Below are 22,093 nucleotides of genomic sequence, written 5' to 3'. Positions count from 1 at the left end.
GAGAGAATAAAGGGTTCTTTTCCACCATATTATGTTGCATTTGAAAGAGACAGACACCAGAGTAGAGGGAGCTCATTCAGAGCTGCCCAATTTGTGGGGAGTAAGAGATGGCAAGGTATTGCACCATCTGTATTTTCTTACTCCCACTGAAGAGCCATCACAATTCCAAAAGCCCTTGGGCTGGTGGAACAGTAGCACTCAACTTAATTTGAAGTTCAGCTCAGGTACCCTCCGCCCACTGGGGCAGGAACTCTCTGTCCTAGTCCTTGGACCTGCCTCAGTAAGGCCTTTACTGCCATCACCACACTCTTGGCTGACCCTGGTCACCACCACCAGGCCTGCCTGGTCACTTCTTTTGTCTGTTGTGGGGTGGGGTCCTGTGGGTGAGGCCTCCTAGTCTGCCCTGCTGCCACCCACGGCTCCTGGCTCACTTGCCTTGCAGGACAGCCTACTCTTGCTGCTCCCCGACAGAAACAGGCTTTGGAAGATGTGCACAGGCAAGTCTGTTTCCAGCTCTTGTGAAAAACAGCAGTGGGAGAAGCCAATGAGATTGCTGGTGTTGACCCAATCTGCTTTCAGTATTGTCTTTAGTTTTCTCTTTAGGATACAGATGATTTCCAGGCCCTCCTAAAGACATAGGCAGAGATTTCAAGGCCCAACCTACACACATACATCTCATACGTGCCTCACCATTATAGTAATTTCCAACTGTATTTGATAAAAATACAATGTATAAATAAAAAGCAAACCACTTTTTTCTTATGCTTTTCTGCAGCACAGAAGATGCTTCTTGCTAATCAGACACTTCTTCAAAGCATAGTCCCTTCTTGCTGCCTTTGGTTTACAATTCCAACTTCACCACACACTCCTTGCAATACTTTCTATTTAACTTGTTGTGACAGGAGGAGCAAAACAATCACATAACAAAGGCTGAGTCATTTTCAGAAGTAATTGTTCTCTAATCAAACTAAAGAGGACAGTAAGAAGGAGTCTAGTCATGAGAGCTATTGACCTTTCACTGCATAGGATTTAGAGTTGACTGGCTGTAAAACTTACCTGTTGGACTAGAAACATGTGCTGAATGTATTATTTAAGTAATGCATCTTTGAACTTTTAGACCTACAGAAGAACAAGAGACAAGTATGCCTTTGCTGCTTTTAGAGCAAGTAAAAAGGAGAAGCATATAAAAGACTGACTACTGTGAAGATGACAATAATGTAGTACAAGGAGTGAAAAGCTGAGAAAACCCATCAGGATTATTTTTTCCAAAATTTTAAATCATTTATGGGATGTCAGCAGAAAGTATTAAATGAACACTGTTTTCCCTCCTGTATTTAAAACATATCGTCAACTTAGCTTCTTTAGAATTCCTAAAGACAGGCAGAACTGTTACTTGAAAAAACATTCCTAATAGTATTTAAATGATGCTACTTTTCACCAGAAAGGGTCAACCTTGATCATGAAGACAGAAAAATGGGATTATTAGGGGAAAATGTATAAACATTTGCACAAGGGTCTGCTTAGGTTTAAAAAATGTTTTGGTTTTGCCTTAGGAGAAAGGGAAAGGGACGTAATGAAACCCTGGCAAGAATGTGGAAACACAGAAATCTGCCTGATGAGGATCAGAGGAATTATAACAACAAATCGTCAAAATCCAAGAGGTGGTAGCATGTTAGTTGTCTGAAAGTTCGCTCATCTCAGTCACTAGTTTTACGAGGGTATATAAAAGTATAGGAAGCATCTTCCACCTGCCAGGAGGTCTCAGTTTTTTCACCTAACTGCCCTGATATGGGCGAAGCAGCTTGTAAGAAGCCATTCTCATCACAATTCCTACAGGCACTACAAGAACATTCACCAGGCCTGGGGATCCACTGGTCCTTAATTTACAATGGCTTTTATTTAATTAAAAGAAGGACAGTCCATTCTGCAGAAGAATGTCTCGGGAACAGCACAAGAGGGGTTCTGAGCTTACTTTTGCTAAGCATAGATAATAAAGTACATGTAGCACACAGATCAGAGGTCACATCCAATTTTGTCCATAAATAGCAAAGGAGAGAACAGCACGGTTTTGTGAAAAGCTAGGTACGTGACAGGTTATTGGTTACAGCAGTTCAGAAGGCCGACTGTAAATCATAAATCTGCAGCAATGCCACAGCTGTGTAATTTTTTTTTTTCTTCTATTTTCTTATTACTTCAACAAAAGCTCTGCTGAAACCACACCAAGGGCTTGCTTGCATGTTCTCAAGCCTGCTTTCTGAGATTGCTCTGATTGCAAACTATTCCTGGGCTCTGACATTTTTGCCCTGCTCTCTGATATTTTCTCATAAGCAGTTTTCTTTCATCCTTAGTTTTGATCTTTTCTAGCCAGAGAGATTCATTTCTCTTTCACCTTTCTTAAAAGAGGACAAACTTAGCATAGGTCTATAAAATAGTTATTTTGATAGCTGCATTATTACAGATGTTTTCAAAAATTTGAATTGGCCCATTCTCTAGCTAGCTGCTGAAAAAAAAACCCTCAAAATAGTCTTGATCCAACATTCTACACATTGTTTTTATATTTCAAAAGCAAAATGAGAGTAGTAAATTTAGCACATATCAAATAACAGCAAAAACTAGGTCACTACAGGATATAGAAGATACTTCTGTGAGGAATTAACCACAGGCAGACACATTTCTAATGCGTCATTTTAAAAACTTCTTAAAGTTTGGGGTTTTTTGTACTACTCAAGGTTCCTACAGGTATCCTGTAATTTGATTGAGCATATGCATTTCTGACATCCAAGTGTGTCCCAATTGCTGCAGTGGGATGTCACCCAAAAGAATACCAAGTTACAGGTTCAGTCAGTCAAAACTGAGCAGAGGAGAGTGACAAAGGCTGGGAATTGGAAATGAACCAAGAACCATCACCCACCAGCAACGCCGCAGTCCCTTTTCCCTTCTCATATGAAGTAATGCTTTGACAGAATAATTAACACAGGGGCTTGTCAGAGCTTTCATTTTTATTCAGTGGTTTATATGACGGCTTATCGAATACACTTAAACCTAAATCCTACTTCCCCGGTTCAGTCAGGTCCCATTGATCTCAAAGGGACCATTTACCCAAAGACACATGAAGGACACAGGCTTTATTGCTTTGCTGATCTATAAGATAGGTCACTTACCTATTCTCCGAGGCACAACACAAGAATAAACTGATTAATGTATAGATCTTTGGAGATGAAACATCAGAAGAAATTTACAAAAAACCCCTGGTATTATTGATCTTACGGAAGATCAGAAGAATAGAAGCACTTTACACATTCAGTATCCAATAGCAATTGTAAAAATAAGATAGTTTCTCCTGGCTCTCTAATACACTAATTTTAATCTGTCAGCTGTTCCACACTGGATTCAAAGCAATAGTTTTGGGTTTCTTTCTTGTGTGACACTTCTTGATTTATTTACTTTTTCAAATATCTTCAAGCTTTGAATTCCTTCCTTGCTTTTAATAATTGTCCAACTTTTTTTTTTTTCCTTTTTCTCCTTTTTAGGTCCATATTTGTTCACTCATTTTGTCCTGAACATTATGTTTTGGGCTCATCACTTTGCTTTCTCAGTAAAATTTGCACCTTCAAACACTGTATTTTATTTAATTACTGAAAATCTATCCTGCCATCAATCACTGTATTTATTTAGGTTGAAATGTTATTGTCTCGTTTGAGCCTGTTTCAGTTACTTCACCATGATAAAAAGAGTTCTTTAATAAATAATGAAATAACACATAAGGAAGACAAGTGACTACCACTCACAAATCAAGATGACAGCTGTGAAGAACTAATAACTAGAACAATACCAAGGAAAACTTGAATGTCAAGTCACATACATTTAAGAAGAAAAAAGCATACAGCTAATTATTACCTAAATCACTGGCCATACTTAATTCTTTCCTTAATAGCTTTCAAAGATAAGGTGCTGTGCACGATCACTAACTACTAATGCTGTGCAATACGTATTACTTCTTACAGGGTATTTTTTTCGGCCATGTAGTGTGCTGGAAGGAGAAAGATTAAACTTGTAGAAGATTGTCAGGTTTGCAAGGAGAATGAATATTTGTCTACATATTCAGTCAAATCAGAATTATATTTAAGTTCCAAAGTTAATTTTAAATGAAAAGATGAGATTATACAATCTAAAGGAAGGTTTCAAACGCCTGACTGCCTAAATTTAAATTCACTGACCAGCCAGATTGTTATATGACATTTGAGGTGTATGAAGAAATGCATATCTTTATATAATAATACAAAGTGGTCACCAAGACACCTTTTTAAAATTTTATTTTAAATTTCTGAGAGGAAGTTTTGAGAGTGCTGAAGCAGAACCATCTTTCTGCAATCAGTAATAAACCTGGATTTAAACTCTATTTACTGTATCCTTCATAAGGTCAAAGAGGGTATTCTAATTGAGCCATGTTAAGATTAAATGCTCAGTAATACATTTCTAGAAGTGGTCAGAATCAGATTCTCTCAAGGAAGAGAGGGAGGAAAAAAAGAAAAAGAAAGGATAACTACTGTGGCTCACAATCACAGAGAAACCAACCAGCAGGCTTCTTAATTCCTCCCTACAGCATCTGCTTCTTTCTCTAAAAACAGCAGTTTATATTCCTTATAGGCATGAAAACTTATGACTATAAGAAGGTTCTCTTAATTTGCACCTCTGGGAAAAAAGTCTCCATCTCTGCCTAACCTTTCATGGAAATTAGTGAATTAGTGCTACAAATTAAGACTGAGCATATTTTTTTTCATGAAGCACTAAACATCTGTTTGTTTCACAAAGGGTTTCCCCCCAGCCCCAGATGTCTCTATGATGAGCTATAGCAAACTTTTCAATGTCTGCCTATCAAGAAGTGCTTCACTCTCAGCAACCCACTTCCCACCAATCATTTTGTTTAACTAAATATGTCTCTTGGCATGTCTTTTACACTGAACTGAAAGACACATTTGGAAGAGGATATATCAGCAACTTACAGAATAATATACATTTCTATAGCTAGAACTTCTAGAGTGCCACTAGACAATGATTTGCTCAAAACTGTAATGAAAAAATGCTGACGGCAGTGATACGAAATGGTACTGACATTCTTCAGAAAATCTGCATAATTCAGAATCTGGTCATATTACATAAGTAATATTGAAAGTTTGAGAATTTGTGGTCCTATAGTGTGAACCAAGAATTGCGATTTCCCAGTTGTGTGCAAGGAGATATCCAAAACACAAAAAATTCCCAGAATCAGTCTGTTTACTAAATTCTGTCTAAGACCAAATTCGCACACAAAATCACCCTCTGTTAAAGGGCTATGCACTCAGAGCTGAAACAAAAAAGGAACACCAGCTAGTTTTTGAAGTGGAAGAGATTTGTCAGAAAGGGGATCATCAAGACCGGTTCAGAATATGCTCAGATTCAGATTAAAAAAATAAATAAAATCAGACAGAAGAAAACAACTTTAAAGATATAAGTTGGACCCACAAACAGGGTCTAGGGAAAAACAAACACATAACTGAACAAAAAAATAAGACAGCTACTGTAGACCATGACTACTTTAGCATACCTCTCATTTGAGTCAGACTTAATATCCCGTTGTAAGAAAACTGAAGACACGTTTGCTTAGACTTATGAGTTGCAAGCTGTGGTACACGGACTACAGTTTTGAAATGTCTGCAAAAGACAACTAAGCAACTCAACTGTTAGTAAGCCCAGATATGCTATAGGTCCACAACTCTGCATGAAAAACAAACAAACAACAACAGAAAGCAACAAACCCACAGAGGTCTGCAAATTAGCAAAGATTAAAACCGACGGTTTAGATGACACATAGTTAAGTATATTTATGGAACGAGATGGTCATGCCAACAATAGGAAATGCACGTTGTAAATGCTGGAATTTCTAGTTAGTATTCATGTTCTGTGCATTTCTTCACACTAGGCAGAGATTTTTCAAAATCAAATAAAACAAAAGCATGTTTAAAAATAAATGTTAAATAAAATTTCACATTAATAATGAAATGTACCGTGATAGTTTCAAAAGACTGAAAAAAAGCAGAGAGTGTCTCTAGTCACCACTAACACAATTTTACATATATCTGTTCATCTACATCTCTCTCCATCTGTATATGTGTAAAGCATAACTAAAATTAACTAGATTTTATGCAACACTTTAGAGGAAGTTCCTCAAGAATCTGTCAAGAAGCTCACAGTGTATTAGACCACTAATAAGAAAGACATACTTAGGCGTTGCAGGTGATGCAGATCTTCTGGACATGGCAGCAGGAGAATCAGACCTTCTTAGAGGAGATCCCATCCCAGATGATGAACCAGGTGTTGTAGGTCGCTTCTCTTTCTTTATCTTCTCAGTCTAGAAGTACAGTTCATTTTAGTTTCCGTAATGAGAACTAACACATCAAAAATATATTCAATAGTTTTATTAACAAGATGGCATATAAACAGATTTGTGTAACATACATTTAAGACAGAAGTTTTTTAAACACCATCTCACAACTGGGGTGCATAGTTTATTTTACATAGACATAAAAAAACCCAATCATGTCTTACATGGACATAGTATACAAGTTTCAGATAGTATCACATCAGAGCCTCTCCAAGAGTTCTTGGGAGGGGTGGTGGCACTGGGTGGAGTTTTCAAAATCATCTATATGCTGCTGTAATGCCTCTTAAGGCATGGTCAGTAGAGTACCCAGTCATCTCACAGGCTCTCATCCTGCTGGGGGACTTCAACCACCCTGACATCTGCTGGGAAAGTCACATGGTGAGCCACTGGCAATCCAAGAGACTCCTGGAGTGCTTTGAGGATAACTTCGTAGGCCAGGTAACAGACTGTCCTACCCAGGGGAGATGCAGTATGGGACCTGTTGGTCACCAACAAGTGAGCTAATCGGTGACATCAAGACTGGAGGCAGCCTGGGCTGCAGTGAACATGTGCTTGCGAAGCTCACAGACCTGAGGGATGCGGGACAAGCAAAAAGTCAGGACCCTGAACTTTAGAAAAGCCAACTCTTCAGGGAGTCGGTCAACAGGGTGCCCTGGGAAACTGCCCTCAGGGACAATGGAGCAGAACAGAGCTGGCAGATCTTTAAGGACATTTTCCATTGAGCACAAGAGCTCTTGATCCCCAGGTGTAAGAAATTGGGTAAAGGAAGGCAAGAGACTAGCATGGCTCAGTCAAGACCTGCTGGTCACACTAAAGAGCAAGAAGGAAGTGCACAGGCAGTGACAGCAGGGACAGGGATCCTGGGAAGAGTATAGGGACACTGCCTGGTTGTGGAGAGACGGGTCAGGAAGACCAAGGTGCAGCTGGAGCTGAACTTGGCAAGGGACACAAAGAATAACAAGAGGGGCTTCTACAGGTATGTCAATCAGAAAAGGAAGATCAAAGAAAGTGCAACCCCACTGATGAGCAAGACTAGCAAACTGGTAACAAAGGACAAGGAGAAGGCCTTCTTTGCTTCAGTCTTCACTGGCAAGCTCTCTTCTCACACTTCTTGAGTGGAAAATGAACTGCAAGACTGGGGGAGTAAAGTCTCTCCCACTCTGAGGATCTGGTTCGTGACAACCTGAGGAACCTGAACATACATAAGTCTGTGGGGCCTGATGACATGCATCCCAGAGTCCTGAGAGAATATCTGAATAGTCCTCCATGATATCTGAAAAGTCATGGCAGTCAGATGAAGTCCCTGGTCACCGAATAAAGGGAAATATTGCACTCATTTCTAGAAAGGGTAGAAAGGATGGCCCTGTGAACTACTGACCTGTCAGCCTTATGTCTGTACTTGGGAAGATCATAGATTCTCCTAGAGGCTATGCGAAGGGACAGGGACGTGATTCAAGACAGCCAGCATGACTTCACCATGGCTAAGTTCTGCCTGACAAACCTAGTTCTGTTCTGTGACAGAGTAACTACATCAGTGGACAAGGGAGGAACTATGGATGTCACCTATCTGGACTTCAGTAAAGCCTTTGACACAGTCACCCACAACATCCTTCTTCCTAAACTGGAGAGACATGGATTTGATGGATGGACTGTTCAGTGGATGAGCAATTGGTTGGATGGTCACATTCAGTGCATAGTGGTCAATGGCTCAATATCTGGATGGAGATCAGTGACAAGTTATGTCCCTCGTGGGTCCATAATGGGACCCGTACTGTTTAACACTAATATTTACTGCTTCATATTTAATATTTACTGTTTAATAATATTGTTTAATACTAATATCTTCAACAGTGACATAGACAGTGAGATCGAGGGCACCCTCAGCAAGTTCACGGATGACACCACCTGAGTGGTGTGGTTGACACACCTGAGGGACGGGATGTCATCCAGAAGGACCTGGACAAGCTTGAGAAGTGGGCCCAGGCAAAACTCATGAGATTCAACAGGCCAACTGCAAGGTCCCACACCCGAGTCAGGGCAATCCCTGGTATCAATACAGGCTGGGGGATGAAGGATTGAGAGGAGCACTTTGGAGAAGGACTTGGGGGTGCTGGTGGATGAAAAGCTGGACATGGCCCAGCAATATGCACTTGCAGCCCATAAGGCAAATTGCATCTTGGGCTGCATCAAAAGAAACGTGACCAGCAGGTCAAGGGAGGTGATTCTGCCCCCCTCTACTCCGGTCTGATGAGACCCCACCTGGAGTACTGTGTCCAGCTCTGGAGCCCCCAATGTAAGAAGGACATGGACCTGTCAGAACGAGTCCAGAGGAGGCCACAAAGATCATCAGAGGGCTGGAACACCTCTCCCATGAGGAAAGGCTGAGAGAGTTGGGGTTGTTCAGCCTGGAGAAATGAAGGCTCCAGGGAGACCTTATTGTGGTGTTTTAGTACTTAAAAGGGGCCTTTAAGAAAGATGGGGACAGACTTTTTAGTAGGGCCTACAGTGACAGGACAAGGGGTAATTTTTTTTTTTTTACAATTTTTTGCAATGAGGGTGGTGAGACACTGGCCCAGGTTGCCCAGAGAGGTGGTAGATGGCCCATCCCTGGCGACATTCCAGGCCAGGCTGGATGGGGCTCTGAGCAACCTGATCTAGTTGAAGATGTCTCTGCTCATCACAGGGAGGTTGGACTAGGTGACCTCTGAAGGTCCCTTCCAACTCAATCCATTCAGTGATTCCATAATCTTGCAGCAGTGCTGCTGGCTGTAACACTGTGAATCACACCTAAGAAAGACACTACACAAATCTTCAGTTTGCAGCTTGGGTCCTCTCACCTCTAATTTAGATGGCATGAGTGCCCCCACTATTTACTATTACAAGGCACATGAGCTTATATGAATTTCACAGCCCTAGCATAATTTTTTTAAAACATGCCATACATTGTGTAGACTCAGTGAAGGTGAACGACTTGCCTTTGCTTTTCTGGAAACTACAGTGGATCAATAATGCATCTCTTTAGCAAACAGCATTAAAAATGACCACACAAAGAATTAAGCAATTGGTATAAAAGAGGCATTGTTAATACACTTGGCAAGTTTCCAAAATATGTAACCAGCAAGACTGGCTAGTCATATTCATTAGAGAGATCCTATTTGTCATCCTCATTGCCAGAAGTTACAGGCAAGTTCAAAAACATACACCAGTGCCAAAAATCTCAGTTCCCAGAAAATAAAGGTGTTGCTGTTCCAAGCACCAGGGCTCAACACCGATTCCCAGGAGGAGGAAGATATTAAAATGCTGCTAAACAGGAGCACAAAAGCAATAGATGCATGCAAGGCTTCCTTTCTTACTGTTGTTTCTTGCAACAGCGATAGCAGTTCATTTTTATGAATGTAAACAGAACGATAACAACCAGAAGCCACAGTAGTTTACCCAGAAGTGAAATAAAAAACATTGCAAACCCACCTGAGTAACTTCAGCTGCAGCCGCCCCTTTCATGGCATCGGGAGCGGAGGGTGAAGTTGCCTTCTTTCTGTCGGTGCTTCGGGTAGGGGAAGGCTTGTAGGGAGATTTAAGAGGACTAGCTGGTGCTACACGAGGACAGATATGGAATACTAAAGAGTTATAGTACAATAGCAAGAGCAAAAAGGGAGCACAGACAGAGGAAGTAAAGGAGAGGAGAAAATAGCATACTTTTATGTTATAATGCTCAAAGGTAAGTTTTCATAATTTTTTTAAAAGGTGTTTCAAAAGATCATCACTTTACATAAAGCTTTCAACATGGTCCCAAGTTTACTAAAAATGCCTCAACTGAAAGTAGCATTTTATAGGATTTCTTTTTTTAATTATCTCTAAAATATTGCTCTCTTACTCATATACCTTTTGAACCACTTGACTACTACAACTGTGATTCTTTTCTCTTCTGAAAGGTCCAGCTTCCTTTGCATATGATAAAAAGAGTAATCAAACAATTCTAGTTGGGTGACTTTTGAACAAATACTGCAAAAGAGGAAAGGTGACAGAAGCATAGGTGTTGTGTTTTGTTTTTAAAGACTAAACATGGGAAAGGCTCCTAAATACCTTCATTGCTTTTCAAAATAATACTTAATTTAAAAACAAAACACAATAGAAAAATGAACCTAAATCAAAACTAAATGCTGCTGTAGGTATTTCAGTTATTGTTATTTGTGGTAGACATCAATTTGAGTGCAACATATACAACTTTTTCTGGGTATTTTTTCTTTATTTGCAATACGAACAGAACATTTTTTAAATGGGCTGGTTTACTCCTGCTTTTGTTCATATTGCGTTCTGAGATGAAACTTTCACATAGATATAGAACAATCAACAGAGCATATATTTTATTAATAAGACAGACACTAATTGTAACCATGTGACAGCGTGCATCCAGTCTCACTCAACTGAAGTCAAGAAGGATACTGACTTCGGAAAAGCAGTAATTATGCTTAAATGTAAAGGAATTTACATTTCCAATTTTTTTATTGGTGGTAGTCCTATAGACTTTTTTATTAAGCCTTTTTGTCTGCTTTTAGCTTTAACTGGACCTGTGTATTCTTTGACTAACTTGCCAGCAAGCTGGCAAAAATTCACTGAATATTAAGAAAAATATTCAGAAACTTAAGTGCTGCTTACGTATTTTCACTTCAACTGTAAAAAAAAATAATAAAAAAAAATATATATATATATATATCTGTGTCCAGTAACAAGTGTTTGGCTGAATATCTTGACTTGGAGTGACATTAATAATGCATTGCCCTAGAGAAAGAGTCTTAGATTGAGGCTTCTCATTTCTAAGCTCACAGAAAATGCAGGAACAGAGCAATTTTGACCCAAACAAAATGACAGGAGGCACAGCATGAGCTCCTGAAAAGGAAGAACTCTCTTCACTGTTCAGGAAGCTACTTCTACAGAGGGGAGGTCTCCCTCAAGCCTTTTGGTGGCAATTACTGACAAAACTGTCAACAGCTACTCTGGGCAGTGACGCCATTTGCAACCTGCGCTACAGCCCAATTGCCTCGTGAGCTGATGACAGGAGGCCGCTGGTTGAGAGATCTGTTCCCTGAACCATTGCTCCTGTTTCAGCTCAGGGGAAAAAAAAGCAGTTTGCAGGCCAAACTGTATCGCCATCAGACTTGCCAGCATGCTACTTTGAGGATCTTCCAATGAAGAGAGAAATAAAGCTGGGAGTTAGTTTACAAACTAAACAAGGAAGTCTGTATTGATTTCTTCAATATCAAATACAACACGGAAAACAGCATCTGGAGGTGGTCCCAGCAATTCACCTCAAAATTCTAAGCAGAATATACTGATCTAATTTTGAGTTGGCTTTTTTCAGTCTTTTCGGTAGTTGATCCCTGAGCAGTAAGTAAACTGAGAATTTTCTCATGGGCCAGATACTATATGACAAAATTTCTGCTTCCAACAGGTTCTGCTTTTAATGTAGAAACAAGTCAAGTAATTTCAGAACCATTCAACATCAATGTCCCTACACACTGCAACAAAGAAGAAGCCCACAAACAACTAATTTTTAAATAGCTTTGTATTAAAAGCACAGATGTAGGACCTAAGCCTATTTCAACGATAGTGTATGAAAATACTCATCATAAAGATGATCAGTCTTTTACCATCTAACTAGTTTTATTCTGGAAAAAATGTTTCCTTTTGCAGACAGGCACTTGGCTGTGGGGTTTGGGGTGAGGGTTTTTTTTTTTGTTGTTTTTAATAAAAGCGGCTGTTAAACTTCTGTCCTTGTTTCAGCAAACACTATGACCAGGCAAAGCTTTGAAGTAGGAACTACTGTGGAAATCAGGCACTTGCCTAAATAATAGCAGGACTGGAAACATCAGGTTTGTAGATGTTCGCCAAATAAGGGTTTTATTAGACTTCCATTTACAGGTACAAACAGGAACCAGCATCCCTAATTTTTAGTTTCTTAAAGATGAATAATTTCTGGAACTGCCACCCTTCTATCAGTGTCTCTCTGTAGGTACTTGTTTTATATATACATACATATACATATATATAAAATAGACACACAGTGAGAGAGTTAAAGGCAAAAAGTAATCTAACAGCAAAGAACTAGAACCTCGGTAAAAATAATTAAGGCTCAAATGGTACACTGGGATTTTTGTTCTACATACTATTTGGGTATGAAAGGGGATGACATTCATGTATGAAATAAAGCTTCTGAGAGGTGTCACACACTGGTCTAAGAAACTGTTTCTTAAAGGAATATATTCAGTTTTTCATTGGCTTAGGTCTTAGTGATTTTGTTAATTCTTTTTTAAACTATGTTCTTTTTAAAAAGGCATTGAGAATAAGACAAAGAGGATGATGTGTTTTTTCAAGCTTTGAAATACACAATCATGAACAACTTAGTTCATGGTTGATTTTGTACTATCATGTAAATTGTCATTCGGTTCATAGTACTGCATTCCTTTCAGTAGCTACTCAAATGCAACCAAAACCATACCCTGACAGTTTCTAAGTGAGTAATTCATGTTTTTTACCTGGATTATCGTACTGCTCAGAAAGCATTAACGTACTTCTGCTTCTGGCTAAAGATGACTGTGTGGGAGTCAGCAGTCGAGAAACAATAAAGTTTTCCATTGGACTAAGATGCATGCGGTGAGCTGAAGGATGGGAGCAAATAAAATAAAATTTAAAATGCAAAGAAATAAAACAATGTTACATTAAAATAACTGAAACAAAATCATGAAATGAGTAAATGAAATAAAAAAAAAATCCTGAAGTGTTTGAGATTTAAAATATTTACAGAAAATTTTCATTCTCTCTGAAAAAAAGGTTTCTAGTTTCTCCATCGCTTCAAAATATTTTCCCACCTGTACAATAAATATGGTAAGGTTAAGACCATATTGCATTTTGCTCTATCACGTTCCATTCTGCCAAATGGTTGCTTTCATGATTCAGCATGAAAAAGGTTTGCCTTTTTCCCCAGTAGACAAGGGGAAACATCAGTGGAACAGTGCTGCTACTCACTAATGTGCCAAACATACTTGGACCGCATTTAAAATATGCAGTCTCACCCCATTATATAAGTCTTATTTATACAACATGCCTGCATTCCTCCCTACTCCACAAATATAAGCGTCAACTACATAAGACAGATATTTATAGATGTTCCTATTAACATGCACATATACATAGCCATCTATCATAAAACCCTCAAAGCTACTGATGAGATTTCATTAAGCAATTCATAAATGAAAGCAGATTTACCTTCTCTTTTCATTCGAAAAATAAGCCTTCAATATCACTTATTTCAGTCAATATATTTTTCTCATTAGTTAAAAAGGAAAGAAAAAAGAGGCAGAGGAGGAAAAAAAAGACACAAAACAAACAAACAAAAAAATCTAAAGAGTTCACAGTGGGATAAACCCTTCTGTCCTCTCTGTAGCGTTTAGTAACCACTAATCCTGCAAGATGATCATCTTTTGCTGAGCCTCTCATGGATCAGAGTTTCAAATCAAATTAAAGGGCTCTACAACTCTAGCCACCAGATTGAAGTCTCCCAGGTGGCTCATTGGACGTACTTCTGCCCACGGTACATCCCATGTCTATTGTCGAGCCACATGTTTGGTTTGCTTGTTTTTCATTATTTGGCTAGAAGATCACAAGCTGTACAATTGGAGGAAATTGCTGCAGACACAGCATGTACTTACAGCCCTGTTTGCTGGAGGATTGAAAATTGAAAAAGAAGCAGTGAAAGACCCCAGAGTGTTTGTTGCTGGACTAGGATCGCCAGCATGGCAGCAGAGTCTTTGAGACAGGCTGCAGGACTATTTTATGATATCAACTTACAAACCCTCAAATGTTTGAGCTCTTTTAAATAATAGACATAAGTGAATTACATAGCTATACAGACAAGAAGTGCTTTAAGCAGAAGGAGAATTTATGCTGGTAGGAGGCCAGCATGTTCACTTGCCTCTGTCGGGGGAATGTGTTATTGCCGCTGTGGAGGAGGAGAGGCGTTTACTGATGGGCGATTCCATTTGCTTTGGCAGATTCATTGTAGAAGCTGAAAGTTTGTCACATGCTGCAGAGAGACGCATTGAATATATTTGTATTCACGTCACACTGTTGATAAACTCCCCAAATTAACCTCGCATTTGTACTCATGGCCCTTGTCACTGACCACAGAACTGAGTAAGGCACAAGATAAGTTCCTTCTGACTGCTGGAGGACCAGCATTTTATAAGACGTGCTTTGGGATGCGACCTTTCTGCTTGCGAATTTAACATTTCCGTTTTATGACAGCCTATCTTTTATACTGCCACGGGCATATAATTATATATCAGGCCCGAATTAATGAAGTCACTCTGATACAAGTTATTCAGTACCAGCACAAGCAGAAAGTTACCTAAAGAAAATGAACTGCGCACATGAGAACTCTGAGCTCCTCACCTCCACTCCCCCTCCCCCCCTACTTTCAGTCTGGTAGAGCTGGAGTAGACCTCAGGTATTATTCCAATAAAAAATGAAATAACCAACATTTGCGTGTTCGTAGAATGAGAACTCACTGTTTTAATGACTGATCTGGCACCAGTGATTTGGCTTTAAATTTTTGTGGTTGAGAATATTAAAAAAAAAAAAAAAAAAAGCTTTTTGTTACTACCAAGTGCTTTCATTTTTCTTCTGAAATATTGTTTGAGCACAATACCTATTAATATTTCCTACCTTGCCATTTATTCAACTGAATGACAGAAAAACATTATTCAAGCATTACCAGAGTGTATTACTATATGATGATCACTGCACGATGCTCAGTAGCTAAAAGCATGGATACTTTTTCCTTTATATTTGAATTTTATTCTTTTCATACCAAAAATAGTTTCAGCTGTAGACCTATATATGGCCCTAATTCTGCAGCCTCTAAGTTACTGCATTCCCTATTACACCCGTTTAAACGTTGCCTCAGTGGGGTCTGCAAGATTTGCCTCCACCTACTACAATTTACAATTGTAAATAATACAATTCTCTACATTTGCTTTTTTAAAAAAGTAGGAATACTGCTGGTATGCTGCAAAACATCAGTTCTGCATCCAAGTCTCTTGGTACATGAGCAACAATTAGTACAAAAATCTGAATCTGTTTGCACAAAAGTAATAGTTCTGCGAGACGGTGGGCGGAACAACATTTACTGTGAATTCTCCAGCAGTAATATCCAAGCCCAGCTCCTCCTTTGTGGGGAGAGAAGGAACCTAGTTCTTGAAAGCACAAGCTATGTGTTCAAAATGCCAAGTACATTTGCAATCCAAATTGGAAATCCGATATGCAATCCATTTTTAATTTCGGAGTACTCATCTACTTCACTGTCCTTTTACACGAATAATAAAGATAACTGAAGAATATAAAAAAACCCAAAACATGGTTGTCTAAATAAAGTCAACTACTTCAGTTTGTTACAAATATCCTGGCCAAAATCCACTTCATAGGCTGAAAATATAGCACGGCTATTTATACTAAATTTGCTTGTTCTTAAAATACTGCAGAAATAGGCCCTTAAGGTGAAAAAGAGGACCGTTTTGATGAAATATGGTCTCCATAATACATTTTCTCTTACTGTGCAACTAAATTTTTTTCAACAGCACCTGCACATGCCCATTAGACCTGTCAAATATATGTGCAATTATATTTAAACACACACAAACATAGAGTACCCACAGAATTAACAGAGATGAGAATCTGAGCAGTAGAATCCTACAGTTAGTGAAAAAAATATGAAATGCCTCTACAGTGCTAGAATGTGAGGCATGCACTGCTCCACCATGGCAAAATTAAAAGGAAATTAAAAAGACATTTGGTCCACATCACTAACGTTAATGCCGTAGAGTACCAGACTGAAATAATAAGAAGACAGTGGTCAGGAAGGACAAGATCAGTGGATGGATTACAGTGATTAGAACAGTTATAAATGAGACACGATGGTGCTGTGATTCTCTGAAATACCATTGAAGGAATCAGCAGGAGCGGTAGAGGTCACAGGGTCTGGAGGAAGGGTGTTGGCAGCTAAACCTAGAACAGGGGGTGGGGTATTTTCTGATTCACCTACACAGCAGAGAAATCAGAGCAAAAAGAGGTGAAAGAAATTACTGAATATGTTGGGGGAGCTGGAATTAAGCATAAACTGCATCACAAAGACAAACTGGTTTCTTTCTCAAAGTACAGATGACTTCTTTTATTATCATATATATATTTAATTTCCTGGCTTTTTTGATGGCATACCATCAAAAGTATGATGTTAAACAGAGTTTCTCCTTTTCGAGTTAAGTATATTTATACACTGTTTAAAAGAGAGTAACTGTCATCCTCCATCATCACCCAAACATGGATATTTTTCCCCATAACATGTTTATTCAAACCTGACAAATTTAAATAAATTACATGATTTAAAACACAAAACATGCATATTTTTGAAATATAAAAGCAGTACATGACTGATTATGTAATAAAAATAATTTTTCTGAAGCCAAATCAAAAATACCAGCAACAAAAAGTATGTAGGGGAAAAAAACCAAACTATTTTAACTGCACATGCTGCATAGTCATCTAGAAATTCCCATCAGGTTTTTAGAAGTGCCAAACAAAACCAGATCATCTTTCGCAAGGCTTAGACAGCACTCAGTCCTTTGGTGAATATTAAATTTGCTAACTGTGTGCATGAGAAGACAATGCGGAGGAAGAGAATAAGGGAGAGAGAGAGCATAAATTTTCATTTTAGCACTTAGCATCCTCCAAGCAGATTCTGGTTACTCTAGTAAAATGATCTGCAATCCTGAAGTTAGGAGTGCCCTTTCTCCCCAGAAGGTATAAGTGAGAGGAAGCCTGGCAGACAATTACAAAGCATTTATTCACGTCCCAAGGCAGTTACACCCTAACTATAAAATGCATCAGCCTTACCATCTCCACAACCTCATGCATTTTGCACTTCAAGATCTGCAATGCAGGCAGCCCGTTTCACTCACCATCTCTCCCTCCTGAGCCTGCAGCCAGTGCTCCTCCCCACGACCATCGCTTCTGCTTTTGCTCCAGCTGCTGGCTGCGTTCAAGGGACCGACGCATCATGGCTTCTAAACGTTCCTGGTTATTTTGGTACAAAAACACAAACCAAACCTGAATCAGTTGGTTGAGGGCTCTTTTTTTCCTCCTTCTGAAACCCATACTAAAAATAGACAGTTCCCCTGTTGCTTCACATGAGATGATTACAGGAGCTTGTTTGCAATAAAAGAAAAAGGACTGAATAAAAAAAAGTATCAGCATGCAAACCTACCTCCAGATATGTGTATCCTTTGTCTGCAAGCCACTGAGGTCACTACAGAGGCCTAAGTAAATAACACAGGTTGCATCACTGCCTAGCATCTGCTCCTGCTGGTGCAGTTGCTGCTGTGCTCTGGACTTAATTTGTATAAGAATAATGCTCGACAAGCATTAACTCCTTCTTGTCTATGCAGACTTCAGGTTTTCCTTCCATCCCCCTCTGAGCACAGCTAAAGTGCTGCAATGCCAGTTGCTCCTCCTAGCCACGCAGATAAATGATCATTTCAAACCCAAAGTAGGTTACTTTGCAGGATGCCCTATTTATTTATTTATCTTTACAAGAACTCCCTCCTTTATCCCACTGTGCTCTTTACAGTCCAGGCATCAAAAAGCTTCTGTTTTTTTTCTCTTGTGTGTTTTTTTTTAGTGTATGCCCAGACTGTGCTGTTCTGAGATTTTTTTTTTTTTTTCCCCATTCCACCCCCACGTTCTCCTCCATGGCTTGATGAGTTAGGATTTTCAGATGGGGAAGAACAAGGAGATTTCTTTTCCCCCTCCCCACCCCAATCCTGCTCTACCTTTCACTTACAGCTACATATGGTTGTCTTGTTCCCTCTCCACCACCTCCTAAATCTCACTCAAAGACCTCCACTCAGTTTTGTTTCCACCTCCTCCCTCTGCTACTTTATTGCTGTGGTTTATTGCTGTGGCAATGACCTCTGCACCTTTTCTTTTCCATCTTTCAAGCAGACAAAACCTGGCTCTTCCCCACCCACCATTCCATCATCTATCACCTTCTTCTTTTCCTACTCCCAGTATCTCGTTCCCATCTGGCAGCCTCCTCACCCTCACATTTCAGCAGGCCAGCCCCTGCTGGGAAGACGAGCCTACTCTTCCTGCCCCAATGGCTTTTAGCCCTTTGAGCCTATTAGTATTATTGGCCCTATGACTTACTACCTTTGCTACATCCTTTTGGTCTAGTATAAAACTCCTACTCCATCCACTTCTGACTTTCGATCCTGTAGGTTTCTTCAATTACATCATATCTCCTTCGATTTCTACAAATCCTCTGGTCTGTGTCTAATATCTCTTGATAGATCAACTGCATGGAAAGCCTCTCCTGCATCTCTTGGCCAGATCACTCTCTCTCATTGATTCGTGACTTTGTTCAAGTCTTTGTTCAGTCTCTGTTCAAGCAGGTCTCCTTCAGTCTCTGCACTGATGTTGAGCCTATTGTCTCTCAGGTAGCTCCTTCAGCAGATCAGACCCTAACATCAGGCACCTACAGTCACTACCATGCCTGGAACTTCTACATATGTACTGGTAAACTTTGCATTACCTTCCTGGGGCTCTGCCTATGGTGACTGGCTTGCTACAAAACCAGATGCCCTCTCATCATCTTCTGGTTATCTGCAATACACTTTTATATCTTTCAAGTCTTGGAAGCATCTCTTTTACCTCCATGACTTTGGGTAATTTACTTTGAACCTAATTTTTCTCACCTCATCTAACCCTGCTACCAATTATCCATCATTTTCAACAGCAAGCCACTACCATTTGTCTTTAAGCACTCCTCTCTTAATTTTATTAGAAACCACTTGTACCACAAAAAATTCCATTATATTACCCTCTAAACAAAGAGTAAAAAAAAGCAATTATTGCATATCCTTCTTATCACTCCCAGCTGTCCCGTCCCTGTTGCCTTTTGGCCAGGTGACCCACCCTATTACTACAAATTCTGCTGCCATGTCCATGAGGATGATCTTTTGGTCATGCATTTTGAGCTCTCACTTCACTTTTGTCTCCCTTCTACATCTTTAGCTCACAGTCTATCAGGTAACATCATGCAAAGATCACTGAAAACCGGCAGCTGCTTCCCCACCCTCCCTCCCCCTTTTCTTCCCCCTTCTGTCTAGGCAGTGCCATCAGTGTCCAGCCAGGCATGCAAATGCTCTCTCTGCCTTTCCTCCTTTTTCTCCCTACAGAGCAAACACACGAAGCATCACAAAGCTCAAGCGCAACCTCTTCTGCAACAGCACAGAAAAACTCTACCACTTCTTGTCTATATTTTGAGCAAGAAAAGAAAGCTTCAGACTCTGGAACCCAAAGTCACTACCCTCTGATTTAGTTTGCTACAGTCTTTCTTCTCTTGCTACTTGATTAATTTTCACATTTAAAACCTGTGTGTGCTGGCTTTGCATTTCAAGTTCGCACTTTTTGCTTTTAACTTCCCACCTCCCAACATTAATTTAATTCTGTTTGAGTATCTTTTCTGTACTTACTCTTTCCAAGCCTCAGCTCCTATTTCATCACCAGTTCTCCTCTGCAGTCTGCTTCATTTTATTACTTTCTTCTACTATGCATCCTTCCCCTAATATACCTTCCTACCCACACTCTTTACAAAGGAAAATCACCCTCCCATTTCTTCCTCAATGAAGCATACACTTACATAGAATCTTTCTTTCTTTCCTTCCATATCTAATGAATATTGTTAGCCATTAATCAAAACAGATAAGATGAAAGAAGTCAATTTTCAATTATCCAGGTGATTTATGTTCCCCCCCCCGCCTTTTCTTTTTAAATACTGCTTGGAGTAAGGACCAGCAATATTCTGTAGTTCACAAACCACCTTATACTACCTGCTACAAAAGCACTGTTTTAAGTAGAAAAAGCATGATAAAATAGATTAAAGAAATTAAAAGATTCTCCATGTATATTTGAAAGCCCACACTACCTACAATCTGAGGTTGAAATCTTCAATTACATGATGTGGAGAGGATGATTCCTTCTCATTTGCAAAGAGTCTTTCATTAAAGCACTATTGAACACAATTATTAAACCTCATGAAACCCTGCAGATATTGCTTAGATAAAGAACAATATGAAGGCCTCTTTCCACAAAGAAAGGATTGCTATTTAAAAAAACATTAAGTTAGCACAAAACTAAAAAGCCAAAGAAAACAATAAGACACAAGGAAACACAGCGTAAACAACTCATACATTAATAATTTAGCCTGTGATGAAAACTAAACAGCAAGATGAAGCATTCCTGCATCACCAAACAACATGCAAAACCATTCAGTCTATGTTACAGATTAAGTACCTTCTCAAAAACATATCATTTAGGAAGTCTTAACAGCTACAGACAGAAGAAATAATCTCTGCACTAAAGATAGAATGAGCTTCCTCAAAAAAAACCTGTAATGTACAAGCTTTGCATGTAGGTTAAATTAAGAATGAATACAACCATAAACTGAGAGCCATCTACCACCAATATCTAAAATATGCATGTTACTTTCCAAAATCCAGTTATTCATTCAGTTTTTCCTCAGACTAAGCACTGCCTGAATTAAAAAAACACAAACCAAAACCAAACAAACCCAAAAGCCAATGAGAATACAAGTAATGTGACTGAAGTGCTTTCCTTTTCTTTATATAAAACATGACATAGATGTGAAAACAAGCAAAAAACTCATTTTACAAATATTATGATGCAAAATAATTTGTGCAAATAATTCTGAAACAATCTACACTATACCTATAATACCAACACCTAACAAAGCCCAAAACCCCTCTTGACTTTATATATCCATCAGTACTGTATGCAAGTAACTCACTGTTCCCTGATGTTATCAGTTGGCTTCATCTTTTGAGTGGCTCTTCCACATAGCAACAGAAGAATTCTGGTTTTTTTCTATTTAAAGAATGCAAAAGCAATACAGTTTCTTACAAATTAACTACCCTCCTGAATAGAATTAATTTCTATTCTCAACCAATTACAATCATGGGTGTGTAGAAAGGGAAGACTTATGAAGGGTGTGTGCACCAAAGAACACCGGACAAATGCAGGCTCTGCATTATGGTACACAGGGAGCTGCCGCAGCAGCCAGTAACGGCAGGGGGAGCAGAGGATGGTCAGTGTTGGAAAAAGGACTTAATTCTGCTTGTGTCCATCACACGAAAAATTGAGAGACTTGCATAGCAGTCTCAAACAGTTTGGAGCAAAATTTTTTGTATTATTTGTGCAATTGAATTCCAGTCAGAATTTGAATTTCCAAAATGTGTTTGGAAAGCAGTTACTATTTCCATATATCATGACTGAAACAGGAATTAACTTTGAATTGTAATACAGTAATTAACACTATAGCATCCTGAGAGTTTTTCACTCTCTTGTGTTTAAGTGCATACTTCTTAAAAATGTTAACAAATAGTTCATGTGCACCAAAACAATCTCTCCAGTGCTGCAGGATATTCTTTTCCATTTAGCAGCTGTTACATCCATCTTTCAAGTTTGAGTGCTGGATTAGATTTTATGCTGTCTACCAGTAGTGGTTCATTTAAACATTAATATATTGGTAGGATCAGTACTAAT

General features: G+C 39.2%; 1 protein-coding gene across 8 annotated transcripts in view; it reads right to left on the bottom strand.

Annotated features, from left to right (window-relative positions):
* Positions 1-22,093, bottom strand: part of MAP7D2 (MAP7 domain containing 2) — a 90,983-nt gene that overhangs the window by 11,970 nt on the left and 56,920 nt on the right. Inside the window, exons 1-7 of one of the 8 annotated variants that reach the window (XM_071812447.1) lie at positions 21,339-21,433; positions 17,431-17,545; positions 16,415-16,513; positions 14,391-14,501; positions 12,955-13,077; positions 9,890-10,038; positions 6,261-6,388 (exon numbers count right to left, since the gene is read on the bottom strand). In XM_071812447.1, the coding sequence (XP_071668548.1) occupies positions 6,261-6,388; positions 9,890-10,038; positions 12,955-13,077; positions 14,391-14,501; positions 16,415-16,513; positions 17,431-17,530 (710 nt within the window). In that variant the 5' untranslated portion in view covers positions 17,531-17,545; positions 21,339-21,433. Of the gene's footprint in view, positions 1-6,260; positions 6,389-9,889; positions 10,039-12,954; positions 13,078-14,390; positions 14,502-16,414; positions 16,514-17,430; positions 17,546-17,735; positions 17,949-21,338; positions 21,434-22,093 lie in introns of those variants that run through there. The other 7 variants (XM_065858280.2, XM_065858236.2, XM_065858245.2 and 4 more) reach the window with 7 other exon arrangements.

Source organism: Patagioenas fasciata, chromosome 1 (assembly GCF_037038585.1).
Source record: "Patagioenas fasciata isolate bPatFas1 chromosome 1, bPatFas1.hap1, whole genome shotgun sequence".
Taxonomy (NCBI): Eukaryota; Metazoa; Chordata; class Aves; order Columbiformes; family Columbidae; genus Patagioenas; species Patagioenas fasciata.
This window is presented reverse-complemented; position numbering and strand designations above follow the sequence as displayed.